The 15,565-nt window shown below is 38.8% G+C and overlaps 1 protein-coding gene across 1 annotated transcript in view; it reads right to left on the bottom strand.

Moving 5' to 3' along the window:
* Nucleotides 1-3,514: 3,514 nt before the first annotated feature.
* GABRB2 (gamma-aminobutyric acid type A receptor subunit beta2) overlaps nucleotides 3,515-15,565 on the bottom strand; it is a 289,414-nt gene continuing 277,363 nt past the window's right edge. The window contains exon 10 of the mRNA XM_070373042.1: nucleotides 3,515-9,362. Coding sequence (XP_070229143.1) covers nucleotides 9,015-9,362 — 348 coding nt within the window. The 3' untranslated portion in view covers nucleotides 3,515-9,014. The remainder of the gene's footprint in view (nucleotides 9,363-15,565) is intronic.

A 15,565-nucleotide genomic window follows, 5' to 3' on the forward strand; every position in this document is an offset into this window, starting at 1 on the left:
CTAGAAATTGGCATTCTGTTTTTAGAATAACATTTTAGAAATGTAAAACTATAAACATAAAATGGAAACTCAGGAGTAAACACTTCTCTCTTTTTAATCCCCTAAAGATGTTGGCCTTGTTTCTAACTTTACTCTCAAAGATGCTGTATATCCAAAAGCTAAATTGAGGCTGGGAATATACAGGGTAGCAGCAGAAAAAAGGCATTAAGGGCATGGGATTTGGGGCTGACCAGCTCTGGGACGCAATACCCATCTTTGCCATTTTATGTCCTCTGCAACATAGATGTGGCAGTAGTTCACACCTCACACAGCTGTTCAGAGAATTAAATTCATATGGATTTCGAGGAGGGGAGCATGTGTCAGGTCCTGAAAACATTTCTCAAGTTCTTTATCCCTTCCTCTCTTTATTTCATCTTGTCCTCTTCCCCTTCTTCCTTTCTCTCTCCTTGCCCAGGACACAAATGGCGGGGTCAGGTTTCCCTGCACAGTATGGGAATCATGGATTAATGATTTTCCTTGCACAGTATGGGAATTACCATGGATTAGTGATTTTCAAACTGTTTTGTTTCTCAGCTATATACATTTTGTTACTCTGATTAGGATGAAATTTCATTTATAATTTCTTTCTCCTATCATTGCTGCTTCACCTCCAATATTTCTGGATAATTTTTAAATTAGTTTTTCACTTTCAGGTTTACTCACTAAATCCCAGTCTACGCAGGGTCCTAGGGGAGGTGGAAATGTTTGGGTCACTTCCACAACCCATTGAATTTGTGCTGTGCTTCATCCCTGGAGCTGACGTAGTAGAGAATCTTAGAGCTCATGACCACCCCACCTCTACCCTGTCAGTGACAAAGTACCCAGAGCCTTACCCTTCCTTCACTTTTCTCCCTCTGTTGTTTTCCCAGCAGTTCCTTGCCCCTTCACCATTATCTGTTCCTCTCTCAAATCTTTGTCGAGCAGCTTTGCCTTATTCTCAGTCAGGTCCACTTACTTGCTGAGCGGGTTCAGGAGGTGTTAGGGGAGGGTGAGGGGCTTCTGCTCCACAGGTAGGAGAGAATCAAAGGCCCGCTGAGTGAGTGATCTAAAAGCCAACCAGACTGTTCATGCTGTGAAAGCTTCTGCTGAGCTTTCTGAACCTGTTTCTACTAATAGAAGTTTCTCTATTTTTTGTTCTGGGAGAATACAAAAGTACCTTACTTTCTTACATGTGCTTCCCTGGTGGCTCAGATAGTAAAGAATCTGCTTACAAGGCAGCAAGACCCTGGTTTGATCTCTGGGTCTGGAAGATCCCCTGGAGAAGGGAATGACAACCCACCCAAATATTCTTGCCTGGAGAATCCCATGAACAGTCCATGGGGTCACAAAGAGCTGGGCATGATTGAGTGACTAACACTTCATTTTCTTTTGCGCTCCAGGAAAGGGAAGCAAATTGATCTTGTCAGTATTCTAATGCACAGAAGCTGTTCAATCTACACACTCTCATGGAGCCTGTCATATGTTCCTTCCTCAACGGCTACAGAACATCAGCATGGAGATTTTGTTCCAAGAAAGATGGAAGCTTGTGTGTCTCTCTGGCTGTACTGTGCTGCTAAGTCACTTCAGTCGTGTCCGACTCTGTGCGACCCCAGAGATGGCAGCCCACCAGGCTCCCCCGTCCCTGGGATTCTCCAGGCAAGAACACTGGGGTGGGTTGCCATTTCCTTCTCCAATGCAGGAAAGTGAAAAGTGAAAGTGAGTTCACTTAGTCGTGTCTGACTCTTTGCGACCCCATGGACTGCAGCCTACCAGGCTCCCCCACCCATGGGATTTTCCAGGCAACAGTACTGGAGTGGGGTGCCAATGTACTTGCCCATCAAGCACAAGGTTCAGTGCTGTGGGAGTTTCTTCCATTCTCAGATTAATCTGGCATTATTGGGCCTGCAGTTCTTCAAGATGACTTCCAGATGGGGTTCAATAGTGACTGCCTCTTCAGATAGAGCTTGTTCCTCACCAGTTACCCATGGTCCCCACTGCTCTCTGTGGTATTACACCAGGCCTATATTATTTGCCTACAATTCCATTAAGGCTTGTGTACACATTTGAGTTTCCAAGACATAAGATATACTGTAAGATATGATACACCATAAGATATAAGATATAGCATAAGATATAAGATGTATCAATCCTTTACCTAAAATTTGCATTTCATTAGCCCTTTAACTTTCAGAACTTTCAATTATTCCCCACCCGTCTTTGGACATCTACTACTAGAAACAATATATTACTGCTCCAATATCAAATTCATCGTACTATATTTCATAGTACTTTCCGATGTGGAGCGACCAAGGACCCACTAGGTCCCAGATGAGATTGTAGTGATGAGCCTAATTTCTTAGATGAAGCTGTAGAGGAAAATCCACATTTCTTTTCTTCCACCATGTTGCAGCCTGTTTGATTCTTTCACTGGTCAAAGACTTTGCCACTCTAGAGGCCCGCCTGGGGCAGCGCCAGGGGCTGGCCTTCTAAGCCTCACTGTGCCATCTGCCCTGAGGTCTGCCATTTCCCCAGGTCACCACCGCTGAACGTGTGCAGGTCTCTGTGTCCATGAAACATGCTGCTTTTCTCCTGCCCAGACTCAAAGAAGGCATCCCTCCCTTTCTCCTTACCCTGAAAGACACTCATGTTCCTCAGTATTTGTGGGGTGCTAAGCATCATCTCTGAGTCTCTTCCAGCAGTGTTTCCATTCTATCCAATACAAATCTCTGAAATGGAAAGATAAATATGTAGATAAATAGTAATAATCTAGCTGGCTACCTGAAAGAAAAAGATCAGGGCAGGCACAAATGAAGACATTGGTTAGAAGACCTGCCAAAGAAACCTAGTCATCTGGGGCTTGTCTGGAAGTTGTCATCCCACGACCACTCCTTGTTCTAGTTCATGTAGAGGGATGATGCTGTAGAGGGTAATATAGGAGAAGGCTGCATATTTGGCTAATGTTTTTATACAGAGACTTGAAGAGATACGAATGTGTTTGGGGCTATCCGCTTTAGGAAATCAAGACTGGTGGATTGAATGTGTCTCATGATATCCCTGAAAATTGTTCTCACTAAACTGGTATTATTCTGGGAGGTGGATCTCATGGTTTAGAGAAATACTCTGCATGGGAAATGTCATAATATTTCATAATTTTATAAAAGACTTCTTATGGATTTTCATTTCAACTATAAAATAGCTCTGTGAAGGAGGTACAATTAAATCTTCACTTCAGATAAGAACACTGAGAGTAAGATAGATTAAATAGCTGTACAATCATACATGTAATATGATTGTGACAAGTCACAGTGCAAACTCAAGACTGCCCTACAGCCAATCCCAAGTGTCCAAATTTTTCACTGCTTTTTGCAAAAGCTATACTTCTACAATAGAACTCATATTGATAGTTCAAAAAATTTCTGAACTCAATGAGACCACTTATACACACATCTTTTTAAGTTTTATTTATACTTCTTAGTTCAAGAATTACACACTAGTCAACATTATTATATATTTACATGCTGAAACTGGCTGTAATAAGTTTAAATTCAAGAAAATAATTCTTATGTGCTACTCATTTATAATCCTCATTTGTTACTATCTCATGTATCCCAGAGATTGTAGTAGTCCCGTTTTTAGAAAGACATGAAAATAGATGCAATGATATCCACTTGTATTTTGCATTTTCTAGCCATTGGAAAATGTGCATTATGTGCATATTAAGAAAGGCTACAAGGTAATTAGTAAGGCTGAAAATCACTACATTGTGAAGAAACTAGAATATCACTTGTTAGAAAAGGACAATTCAGAACTGTGCAGGGACAATATTTAAAATGGAACTATTTAAACACCCATGCAAATAAAAACTTTAAAATGTCATGGAATTTAAATTATTTTCAACACTTTGAATTAATACACTTAAAATGACCATTGAACACAAATTATTGAAATAAAAAGAGAAAGATACAAGCTGATGGAACTGTCAACTTGCTTCAGATGGTGCCAGGACACAGATATGGGCATCAGAATAACGACACGTGACAAGAGAGAGAGATTTGGCTTTCAAGTTAAAAAAAACACAAGTTTTTGTTTTTGTTCATTTTGGATCACATTTAACTTTATCACAAAACAAATTCTCAAAGCAAATTAAAATCTGATATTAGCATTTTGCACACATCTATATATCTACAGAAATGTTTTACTTCAACTTTCAAATAACTAATAGATGTTTAATATTTTTTTCCCTTAAATTATTTCCTTAGGGCAGTATCTTAATTAGCATTCTGTTGGGTCCTTACTACTTTTTTTACAATGTCCCTGGTATATTTGGAAAATATTTTTTAAACCTTTGGTGTGAAGCAGTGTCTTTTTTTCTCCTATTTTCCCTCACTTTTCCATTTTTCTTTCTTTTTTTAAAATAATTATGGAGTCTTTGGTTAAAAGGAAAAATGCTATCTAACGACAAATGCTATTATTAAAAAAAAAAGTCTTCTCTATGTGCTATTGTGTAACATATATCTGGAGCAGGTATATAATAAGCATTTGTTTTTCCTGTAGTGCCATCAATATAAACTTTTAGTCTTTGAAAATTGAGATTTAAGTTATGAACTTTGGTTTCTTAAACTCTTATGTATAAAAAGATCTATCAAGTAATCAATGATCATTTCTGCTTTTCCCATTTCTAAGTTGCCATTTCTAAGGCTATCTCTTGGTTGTTATAAACACTACAGTGTTTCCCATAGATGGGGTATGAGTGGGAGTGGCAAGAAAAAGTGTGTGTGTGTGTGTGTGTGAGAGAGAGCGAATTAAAACCCTTCTGTCTGGGATCCCAAAGCATTTATGCAAAAGAGTGTTTTAATTTCTCTGCTGGGGCTGCAGTAACTATTTTTACTTAGTAAAAATTAAATAAAAACTAAAAAAGAAAAAAACTAAACAATGATTTGTATCTATTGACTATTCATTTACAGCATGTTTAATTATTTACATAATAACACAGCAACTTAAGCCATAAACAGAATTTGCACATTGCCTTACCATAAAATACAAATTAGAAGTTAAAAATATTTAAGAAATCTGTTTTAATATTTACACACGCTCAGTGAAAGTTATGGTTGCTCACATTACATGGACTCTGTACATTTAGCAAAATGGCATGATTGCTACAGTTGAGAGTATCTGCCCTAACCAACATGGTGGGGTTTAGTTATTTTTTCCTCCTCTTGGGAGGAATATATATATATATATTTTTTTTTTTTTATCATTTTCTGTTTTCTTAAGACATTTTTGCTTTTAAATCACCATTGAACAATGCTAGTTGTTTCCTTGAAAAAGAGAATAAGTAGACAAGCAATGTGAGAACTAGTTGATTTCCATGTTCTGAGGTACAGTACTATTAGAGTGTCAAACTGTGCAGTGGTTCATAAGAACTGTAGGCATTGATTCGCTGATAGAGAAATGCTCAGTACCCTGTATTACTTGTTTCAATATGTTGATTTGTCGGCTGCCGAATTAAAAATATTCATACATTGGTTTAATGAAGGAAATAAAACATATTAGCTTATTCCTTTTGTTTTCCAACATATGAATGCATATATATGTATGTATGTTTATATGGATCTATATATACACATATATACATGTAAATATGTGGTAAGACCTGTTTGTTGGCTGTTTTTGTATGAATTCAATCATAAAATTGGAACACAGTTACCTATAGAAAATGGAAATTGTCTTAGTAGACAATTTAATGCAGGTCTTGCTTAAAACAAACGTGATTCATTTCTCCATTATGCATCCCCACTGAACTTTCTCTATGCGTTGTGCTTTTGTAAGCTGACAGATTTTTTTTGTGTTCCTAATACTAGAATGTAAAGTCTTTTGGTTCCTAAACCATTTTTTATTATTACTATTTTTCACTTAGCACTGCTTTTGAAGAAATGAGGAAAGGTCTAGATGGCACTGCTTACGTCTTTTTCCCTGTTATTAAATTGCAGTAGAAAGAATTGTAACATTCCTTATGCAAACACATGATTATGTTGCATGAGTTTTCAATTCTGAAAATGCATTTCATACCTACTAGCAGTCATGTACAGTATATATATATACAGATTGAGATCAAAGATTTCATTGAGAGTGTGCCTTTTAGAGTCAGAATTTACCTATGAATTTCACAGAGATGAAAAACACCTTAATTGCTGGCTATCTGGCTACTTCATAAACAAAAGAAAAACTATACATATATGTATAAGCTGATAGTAATGCTATATCAGAATTGCCAAAACATACTTTTGTGGTCCTGGATGCCAAGCTGACTGGTCTCTTTTGAAGACTTAAAGATCTAGCTCCCCTCCCTTCCCCTCCCCCAATCTGGTAACTAAAATTCAGTTCAACTACAAAACAAACGATTGTTTAAGAATAAATTCTATATCTACTGTTATCTCTGGGTGGGATGAGTCAGGTTTTTCTACCTATATGGTTACTAAATGCCAATCAATGGATTTTACTCTAGGGTTTCTATTCCACTGTCCCATCTTTTTCCTTTCCCCAAGATTTTTCCTAACACTGCAGTCAGAAATGAATCCCTGGTCATATGCTTTTGAAGCTCATGCAGCTAAGTTGCTTCTTCTGTCCACTTTGATCTAGATTTCTCTGTTGACTTTCCTGGACATCAAAATTTTGTTGGAACCATATAACAATATCAAGGATTTTTATGGCTTTTACGGTAATTGCAGATAAGAACCACTTCTAGGCTGGAGCTCTGAGTTGTCTCTAGAAAAACCTTTCCAGAATGGCATTTTGGAGTTGTGAACCTGAGTTATCAATATGCTCCTTCTTGATATATGCTACTCAAACTTTAACCCCTAGTGACAAGGGGCAGGCACTTTTATTAGTGTGATGTCTCAAAATGACTGCCCAGGGGAAAGTGTGTCCCTGGAGAAACTCGAGGAGTCTCTGCTCTGAGCCCATGGGCAACGCATCGGTTGGATTCTGCCCAAAGATCATACTCAGAGGTGTTCAGGTGTATAAACAAAAATATAAGGGCCAGAGCTCCCTATGCTGGTGGAAAAAAAAAAACATCCTATATAGGGGACAACTTCAGAAGGATGCTAAACTTTTTTTTTTTTCTCTCTGACAGTGAAGAATAGAAGGGCAGCAGGACTCCATCATATTCTAAGCTGCTGAATCATCAGGGAAAGAAAACATACATTTATCCACAGGCGGATACTGGCCTTAGCTGCTACGCACAATTAGGGATGTTACTCTAAAAAGAAGTGCTGTTTTTTTAAATAGAAATAGCAAAGTCATCCTCTAAGAAAAGTTTCAATCAAATCTAACTTTAAGGAAAAATGAGGAATGCACTATTTCCTCGGAGAAAGGCAAAATATGAACTTCACATTGATAGAAATAAAATATCTGAGCTTATTCTTTTCTCTTTGTCCAACATATGAATGCATATATCCAATTAGTATAGAAAGAAGCACAATGACATAATTTAAAAATTGAATAAAAGTAATATATCATGCCTGCCTGATTATCAGCTATATATTTTTCTGCAGTATCAACTGAGGCTCATAACAGTCACCATGTACTATGGCTTTGTTGTTCTTCTGTTTTCCATGACTTCCTATTTGATTAGGCAGACTGCAACATATACAACGAAAGCACCCTAAAAAAATCAAACTCTCCAAATCAACAACTAAACCTATTTGTGCACATAATCTCTTGAGTATTGTTTGCCATGAAAGACAAAGGTGAACTTCATTGTACATAAAGAAATACAGTTCTCTTAAAATCTCTCCAAAGACTTACTCTGTCTGTCTCTTAAGAATATAATCAGAATTTCAGAAACAAGAAAAGTTGGAAAAGACCATTAAGCCCGCTAAAGAAATGAACAAATCCTTCTTTTGAAATACCCTATTAAATTCAGAAATAAACTGCAGGAAAATGTTGTAGAGTCAGAGAAAAGCATCTTGTCTGCTAGCTCTGTCTGTGCTTTATATTCATATATTGGGATCACTCCCAGTGTAACCTAAGATGCTTCTAATTCTGCTAACATTTCTGTTTAGGGGTTGTCTTTTGATCAGGTACACTATAAAAACTTCTTCAGGTATGCTGTCAAAAGCTTGTGAGTTTGGAGGGAAAGAAATCTCTTTCACTCTACCTTCTGCCACTGAACACAGAATGTGTGGACCACATGCTTGTAATGGGCGAAGGGTCATGCTGCTTGCGTGCTTTAATTTTGTTACAACCGTTGTCTCTGAATTTTCCACTCCGTTCTGGGATATTAACTCTTATTTTTAACTGCCTCAGAAATAGCATTATAGAAAAATTTCTTTTGGCCACCAGGCATGATAATGTTTAGAAGTCTCCCCGTCTCTAAACGTCAAAATGGAAGACGTCAGCGTTGATTCCCAAGCTCAAGCAAACATGGCCTGGCCAAATTGGTTTCCTGAGTCTCTGTCTTGACTCTCCCTATCTTGTTTGAATTACATAAGAACCTTCTAGAATCCGGTGGGAATTAACTTCCTATGGCACCATCATCACCTCAATAAGACAGGCAGATATTGTCTTCAGTAAGGATGTTTGCATGGCATGGAAGATCGCATGACAACCTTAGGAATGAAAATGGGGAGTATCTGGATATGACCACATCTCAGCAAGATGACTGATGACACTACTGAGCCTTCTGGAATACCATCTAAATTATTCCCCTCCGTATAGGCTGTGTACTAAGCAGATAAGGTGGAACACAGATTCAGTCTTGCCAGCACATGTACAAATCACTTGCATTTTAACTGGAAAACCCCGAGGACCTTAGCATTTTCATGACTTAGCAGAAGCAACCCAAATGGTATGAATTGGACCACAGGATAGGCCAGCAACTAAGGTATTTTAGCATCACTTTTGTCCTGGATTGATGTGTTTTCCAAGTTCTATGTCAGGCTGTACATCTGGTTTGAGGAGGAATCTAGTCCTTGCTTCCCATGGGAAGCAATGTTTTAGTTCACATAATAAAGCCAGTAGACGATGTTGAAGAAGGAGAAAACCACTGGGAAGAATATGCGGGACCACCGATCTATGGCATTCACATCAGTCAAGTCGGGAATGGTGATTTTCAGCTGGGAGGCGCGTCTCCGCAGGCGGCTTTTCTTCTGTGCCACGTGCCGTTCCAGGGCATTTCGGCCAAAACTATGCCTGGGCAACCCGGCTTTCCGATACTGGATGCTGGAGGCATCATAGGCCAGCATTGTGCTCCTTGGGTCTCCAAGTCCCATCACAGCCTCGGAGGTGGCCATTTCATTTTTTATCTCAAGAGTGCTCAGTAAGATGTTCTCATGGGGGTCCATCTGCAAGGGGGAAGAAACAAACGAGACTTTCAAAACAGAAAGCCTTTACTGGTGAGTTTTACACAAGGTGCTATGATTTGTAGTTTGGATATTCATGATTAAGAGAACTGGCTTTGTGTCCACATGCTCTCAATTTGAACTGTGGTTCTGCCACTATAAACTGTGAGTTTCAGTTTCTTCATCTACTAAATGGTATAATAATCCCCTCCAAGAGGATGGCTGTAATGATGTAATGGTATAATAGATTGTTGCTAGAACCATTTTCATGATTTCCACATAGAGCATGCAGAGAAATGGAAAGCATGACCTCCCCCTTTAAATAATTTACAGTCTTGATTAAAAATACCTAAAAAATCTAAACTGAACTAGGGCTGAAATAGTATTAGGGGATGAATTACTAAATTGTGCTCACAATAGAAGCCTAATTCCAGATGAATTCATGATAAAACCAGAACTAAAAGTAGTAGGTAACACATACAAAGCACTTGATATATACGCCAGAAACATTTTTATGTAACTTCATTTAACTGATGCTTCTTAACGCCCACACAGTTACAAGGTGTCACCTTAAATTTTCAGTGTCAATATAAATAGGTGTAAGGAAGAATTTTGAACAACAAAAATGCAGGAAACACATGACTTGCCAAAATGCAAGAGAATTCAAAACAACGAGGAACTTGAAAATAATAGTTGAACAGACTATGGGTGGTGTGGGTGGTCAAAGGGTGAGTGGGGTGACTTGCCAGGGAAGAGAAGCGGACAGGAATTAAGAGTTAGACACGAATTCTCTGTACTGAGCTGAATTCTGGGCCCAGGGAGTAGAATTAAGGTGGCTGTGCTGACAGGGTGATTCTTTTTTCTCTTGGATTATTTCTTCTTAGCAAGTCTAAAAGTAAAGGATGAATACTGAGATCATGATTCTCCAAAACTATATGATTATGTAATGCTTTTTGTTCTGTTGAAAGGGGAAAATTTGTGTATCTTATTTTTAAGAGGCCTCCATTGCTACATAGATAATAAAACCTAACCACAACAAGCTATTATTAATAATACAGTATATTTATTTTAGTAAAGACTTGAAATATATCTACTGCCAATATTTTTTTATAATCAATTTTTGTATATTTTATTTTGTTTCCAGTTTTATTGAGAAATAATTGATACATATCATTGTAAAATTTTAAGGTGCACAGCATGATAGTTCAATTTATATATATTATGAAATGACTACCACAATAGGTTAAGCTAACATCCATCTTTTCATATAAATATGATACAAAAAGAAAAAAAGAAAAAAACAAGGAAAGAAAATTGTGGTGAGAACTCAAGAAATAAACGCTGATTGAATGAAATTCATTTTATGACACTTAAAACTCAATGTGTTCCTGTATCATCAATAAGATGATTCAATCTACAACACCATTGTGAAGATGGGAACTGCGTGGGACTGTACGTCTTGAGTCCCTTTCCTGCTCTAAGGCTTCCACCTCTATTTATAGAGGTCTCTTGCTAGAGCAGCAGGCTCAAGCACCTGAGATATGGAAACATTTCCCATGGTACCCGGGACCACTTATATGACAGATGTCCCATTTTTATGCATGAGAAGGGAATTTAGTGAGCAGTGCCTAGTAGCTTATTGTTGTTTAGTCCCTAAGTCCTGTCCGACTCTTTCATGATGACCTCATGGACAGTAGCCCACCAGGCTCCCCTATCTAGTAGCTAAGGCTAAGTAATTTACATATTGACTTTTCCATTTCCAGTAGTCCAGTGGGATCAGCATGTATCTCAAGCTCAGAAAATAAGGCACAGAGAGGTTAAGAAATTAACACAAATTCACCCAGTGAACAGGTGACAGAGCAAGAACTGGACTCAGGTCTCTCTCACTATGCCAAGCTAAGAACAGAAACAGCCCCCTCCCCCTATAGTTCTCTACACTCATAAAAGAAGACCTTCTCAGTGCGGGGGAGGGGCAGTACCTGGAGGCTTGCAAAATGTCCTTAATGAGGATGGAGGTAAGTGTCTTGATTTAAATACATCACTAAAGATTAGAACTAATGTAAAGTCCTATTAACTGTAACATTGTCAATAAACATCTGCGATTTGAACCTTCAACAGCCCCACTAGCAATAATTCTATTTAAGGAAGCACCACTTCCCCTCTCTCAGTTACTGTGCTTCTGATGTGGCTGGAGTCAAGCAGAGCAATCCTGACACAGAGTTTGTTTCAGTGACAGACACACGCCCATTTCAGAACCAATGGCATGTCATGAGCCTTCAGGTGGGCATACTAAAGACTCTCAAACATTTCCACTGGGTTTGTACCCAGAAGTATGTGGCCCTGAGTCTAATGAATTTGTTGAGATGCTCCAGCTGCAAGAGGTGATCCTAAGTTGAAAACAAACCAACACTGGGAGACACAGAGAATCCATGACCTGCTGAGAGTGTCTGTATCCCGTATGCCTGATTTGCTGACGCTAAACAGATAATACACCTCACTCTCTCTCTCTTTCTCTTTTTCGTATAAGACAGCATGAGTTGGGTTTTCTATTACTTAAGACCCAAAAAATTGTAACTGAGATATGATTCATCTTTATGTATCTGAACAACCCTATAATATAGGCAGGGCAGGAAAGATATTATTGATGTTACACCTGTAATAAGGATGTTTCACAACTCAAATTGAAATTAAAGAAATTTGTTACAGTAATACAATCTTCAGTATGCAGAAGAGTGTTGGGTTTCAATCCTTCCGGCTGGGACCAAAAGCATCTAGGGGCTGCTGGGTTTGGTGGCTGGCTGGTCAACTGGCTACATTTATTTTCCCCCCTTGTCTGTTTTCCTTTAAAGGATGTGAACTGTGTTGGCAGCAAAGGTCAAAGGTGAAGGCTTCTAATATGTGTTTCAACAGGCTTTTACATGTAACTCAAATGGTAAAGGGGGAAAGGCTTTTTAATTGATTCCGTTGAGCTTCCATTAGTAATCTGTAGAGTTTATTTACTCTGGGTGGTGCTAGTGGTAAAGAGCCCGCCTGCCAATGCAGGAGACAGAGATGCAGGTTTGATCCCTGGGTTGGGAAGATCCCCTGGAGAAGGGCATGGCAATCCACTCCAGTATGCTTGCCTGGAGAATCCCATGGACAGAAGAGCCTGGTGGGCTACAGTTCATAGGAATGCAAAGAACTGGACATGACTGAAGCGACTTGATATGCACCTTGTTTAAATAAAACATTATGTTCATTTCACATTATGCATGTGAAATTGAACAACTATTAACTTTCCTTTTTCTTTTTGAAATACTTGTTTTTGGAAGGTGACTGCTGATTGAGGTTTATTATTTTTTTTTTGTTTGTTTGTTCTTTTTGAGGGACCTCCTTACTGAATCATTGCAGAATATGCTGTATTTCCATTTTACAGGGCAGGAAACTGAAGTTCAGAAAAATGAAGTGAGTTAATTAAAATCTTACTACTCACAAGTAATAAAATAGTGTAATAATTCTTTTCTATTGATGATTATCTCAATGCAATAATATTCCATGCTGCCTCCAGCATCTCCCAAATCAATCTGGGAAGTATGGCTCAGGTAGTGGTTTGGTGGGTTGATATAGTCTATTTTAGGGGCTCCAAAACTTTAATGAACCTCAGAATTCCCTGGGAAGTCTTGTTAAAACACACATCTCTTGGCACCCCTTCCCAGAATTCCTCAGTTAGTAAATACGGGATGAGGCTCAATAATCTGCATTTCTAACAAGTTCCCAGGTGATGAGGTGATGCTGGTCTGGGGTTCACATTTGGAAAACTACTAGTCTGCTGGACTGCAGCGAAGGACATGACTAAACAAAGCGGCAGGAAATACCTTGGGAAACAATGAAGCAGCTGAAGTTCTAACCACAGGCCTTACCACTTAGAGAACACATGAAACTTCTGTTCATTATTCACTACAGACAGGCATTGTGTGACACAACTTTACACAACTTTCAAGACCATCCCCAAGGGAAAAAAAAAAAAAAAACACTGCCAAAAAGCAAAATGGCTGTTTGAGGAGGCCTTACAAATAGCTGTGAAAACAAGGGAAGCAAAAAGCAAAGGAGAAAAGGAAAGATATACCCATTTGAATGCAGAGTTCCAAAGAATAGCAAAGAGAAATAAGAAAGCCTTTCAAGAAATCAATGCAAAGAAATAGAGGAAAACAACAGAATGGGAAAGACTAGAGATCTCTTCAAGAAAATTACGATACCAAGGAAACATTTCATGCAAAGATGGGCTCGATAAAGGACAGAAATGGAATGAACCTAACAGAAGCAGAAGATATTAAGAGGAGATGGCAAGGATACACAGAAAAACTGTACAAAAAAGATCTTCATGACCCAGAAATCACGATGGTGTGATCACTCACCTGGAGCCAGACATCCTGGAATGTGAAATCAAGTGGGCCTCAGGGAGCATCACTATGAACAAAGCTAGTGGAGGTGATGGAATCCCAGTTGAGCTATTTCAAATCCTGAAAGATGATGCTGTGAAAGTGCTGCACTCAATATGCCAGCAAATTTGGAAAACTCAGCAGTGGCCACAGGACTGGAAAAGGTCAGTTTTCATTCCAATCCCAAAGAAAGACAATGCCAAGAATGCTCAAACTACTGCACAATTGCACTCATCTCATATGCTAGTAAAGTAATGCTCAAAATTCTCCAAGCCAGGTTTCAGCAATATGTGAACCGTGAACTTCCAGAGGTTCAAGCTGGTTTTAGAAAAGGCAGAGGAACCAGAGATCAAATTGCCAACATCCGCTGGATCATGGAAAAAGCAAGAGAGTTCCAGAAAAACATCTATTTCTGCTTTATTGACTATGCCAAAACCTTTGACTGTGTGGATCACAATAAACTGTGGAAAATTCTGAAAGAGATGGGAATACCAGGCCACCTGACCTGCCTCTTGAGAAATTTGTATGCAGGTCAGGAAGCAACAGTTAGAACTGGACACGGAACAACAGACTGGTTCCAAATAGGAAAAGGAGTACATCAAGGCTGTATATCGTCACCCATGCTTATTTAACTTCTATGCAGAGTACATCATGAGAAACACTGGGCTGGAAGAAGCACAATCTGGAATAAAGATTGATATTTGGGAGAAATATCAATAACCTCAGATATGCAGATGACACCACCCTTATGGCAGAAAGTGAAGAGGAACTAAAGAGTCTCTTGATGAAAGTGAAAGAGGAGAGTGAAAAAGTTGGCTTAAAGCTCAACATTCAGAAAACGAAGATCATGGCATCTGGTCCCATCACTTCATGGGCAATAGATGGGGAAAGAGTGGAAATAGTGGCTGACTTTATTTTTTCGGGTTCCAAAATCACTGCAGATGGTGACTGCAGCCATGAAATTAAGATGCTTATTCCCTGGAAGGAAAATTATGACTAACCTAGATAGCATATTAAAAAGCAGAGACATTACTTTGTCAACAAGGTCCGTCAGTCAAGGCTATGGTTTTTCCAGTGGTCATGTATGGACGTGAAAGTTGGACTATAAACAAAGCTGAGCACCGAAGAATTGATGCTTTTGAAGGGTGGTGTTGGAGAAGACTTTTGAGAGTCCCTTGGACTGCAAGGAGATCCAACCAGTCCATTCTAAAGGAGATCAGTCCTGGGTGTTCATTGGAAGGACTGATGTTGAAGCTGAAACTCTAATACTCTGGCCACCTGATGTGAAGAGCTGACTCATTTGAAAAGACCCTGATGCTGGGAGGGATTGGGGGCAGGAGGAGAAGGGGACGACAGAGGATGAGATGGTTGGATGGCATCACCGACTCAATGGACATGAGTTTGGGTAACCTCCGGGAGTTGGTTATGGACAAGGAGGCCTGGCATGCTGTGGTTCACGGGGTTGCAAAGAGTCAGACACGACTGAGCTGAACTATGTAAACTTAAAAAAAATTTTTTTTTATATGATTTTGAAAGGTTACTTTCCATTTACATTATCCTAATACATTAGCTATATTCCTTGTGTTGTACAATACATTCTTGGCCCTGTCTTATATTCAGTATTTTGTACTTTCCACTCCCCTACCGTATATTGTCCCTCCTCCCCCGTTCCCAATGGTAACCACTTGTTTGTTCTTTGTATCTGTGAGTCTGCTTCTTTTTTTGTTATATTCACCAGTTCTATTTTTAAGATTTCACATATAAGTGATATACAGTATTTGTGTTTCT

This window comes from Bos mutus, chromosome 7, assembly GCF_027580195.1.
Source record: "Bos mutus isolate GX-2022 chromosome 7, NWIPB_WYAK_1.1, whole genome shotgun sequence".
Taxonomy (NCBI): Eukaryota; Metazoa; Chordata; class Mammalia; order Artiodactyla; family Bovidae; genus Bos; species Bos mutus.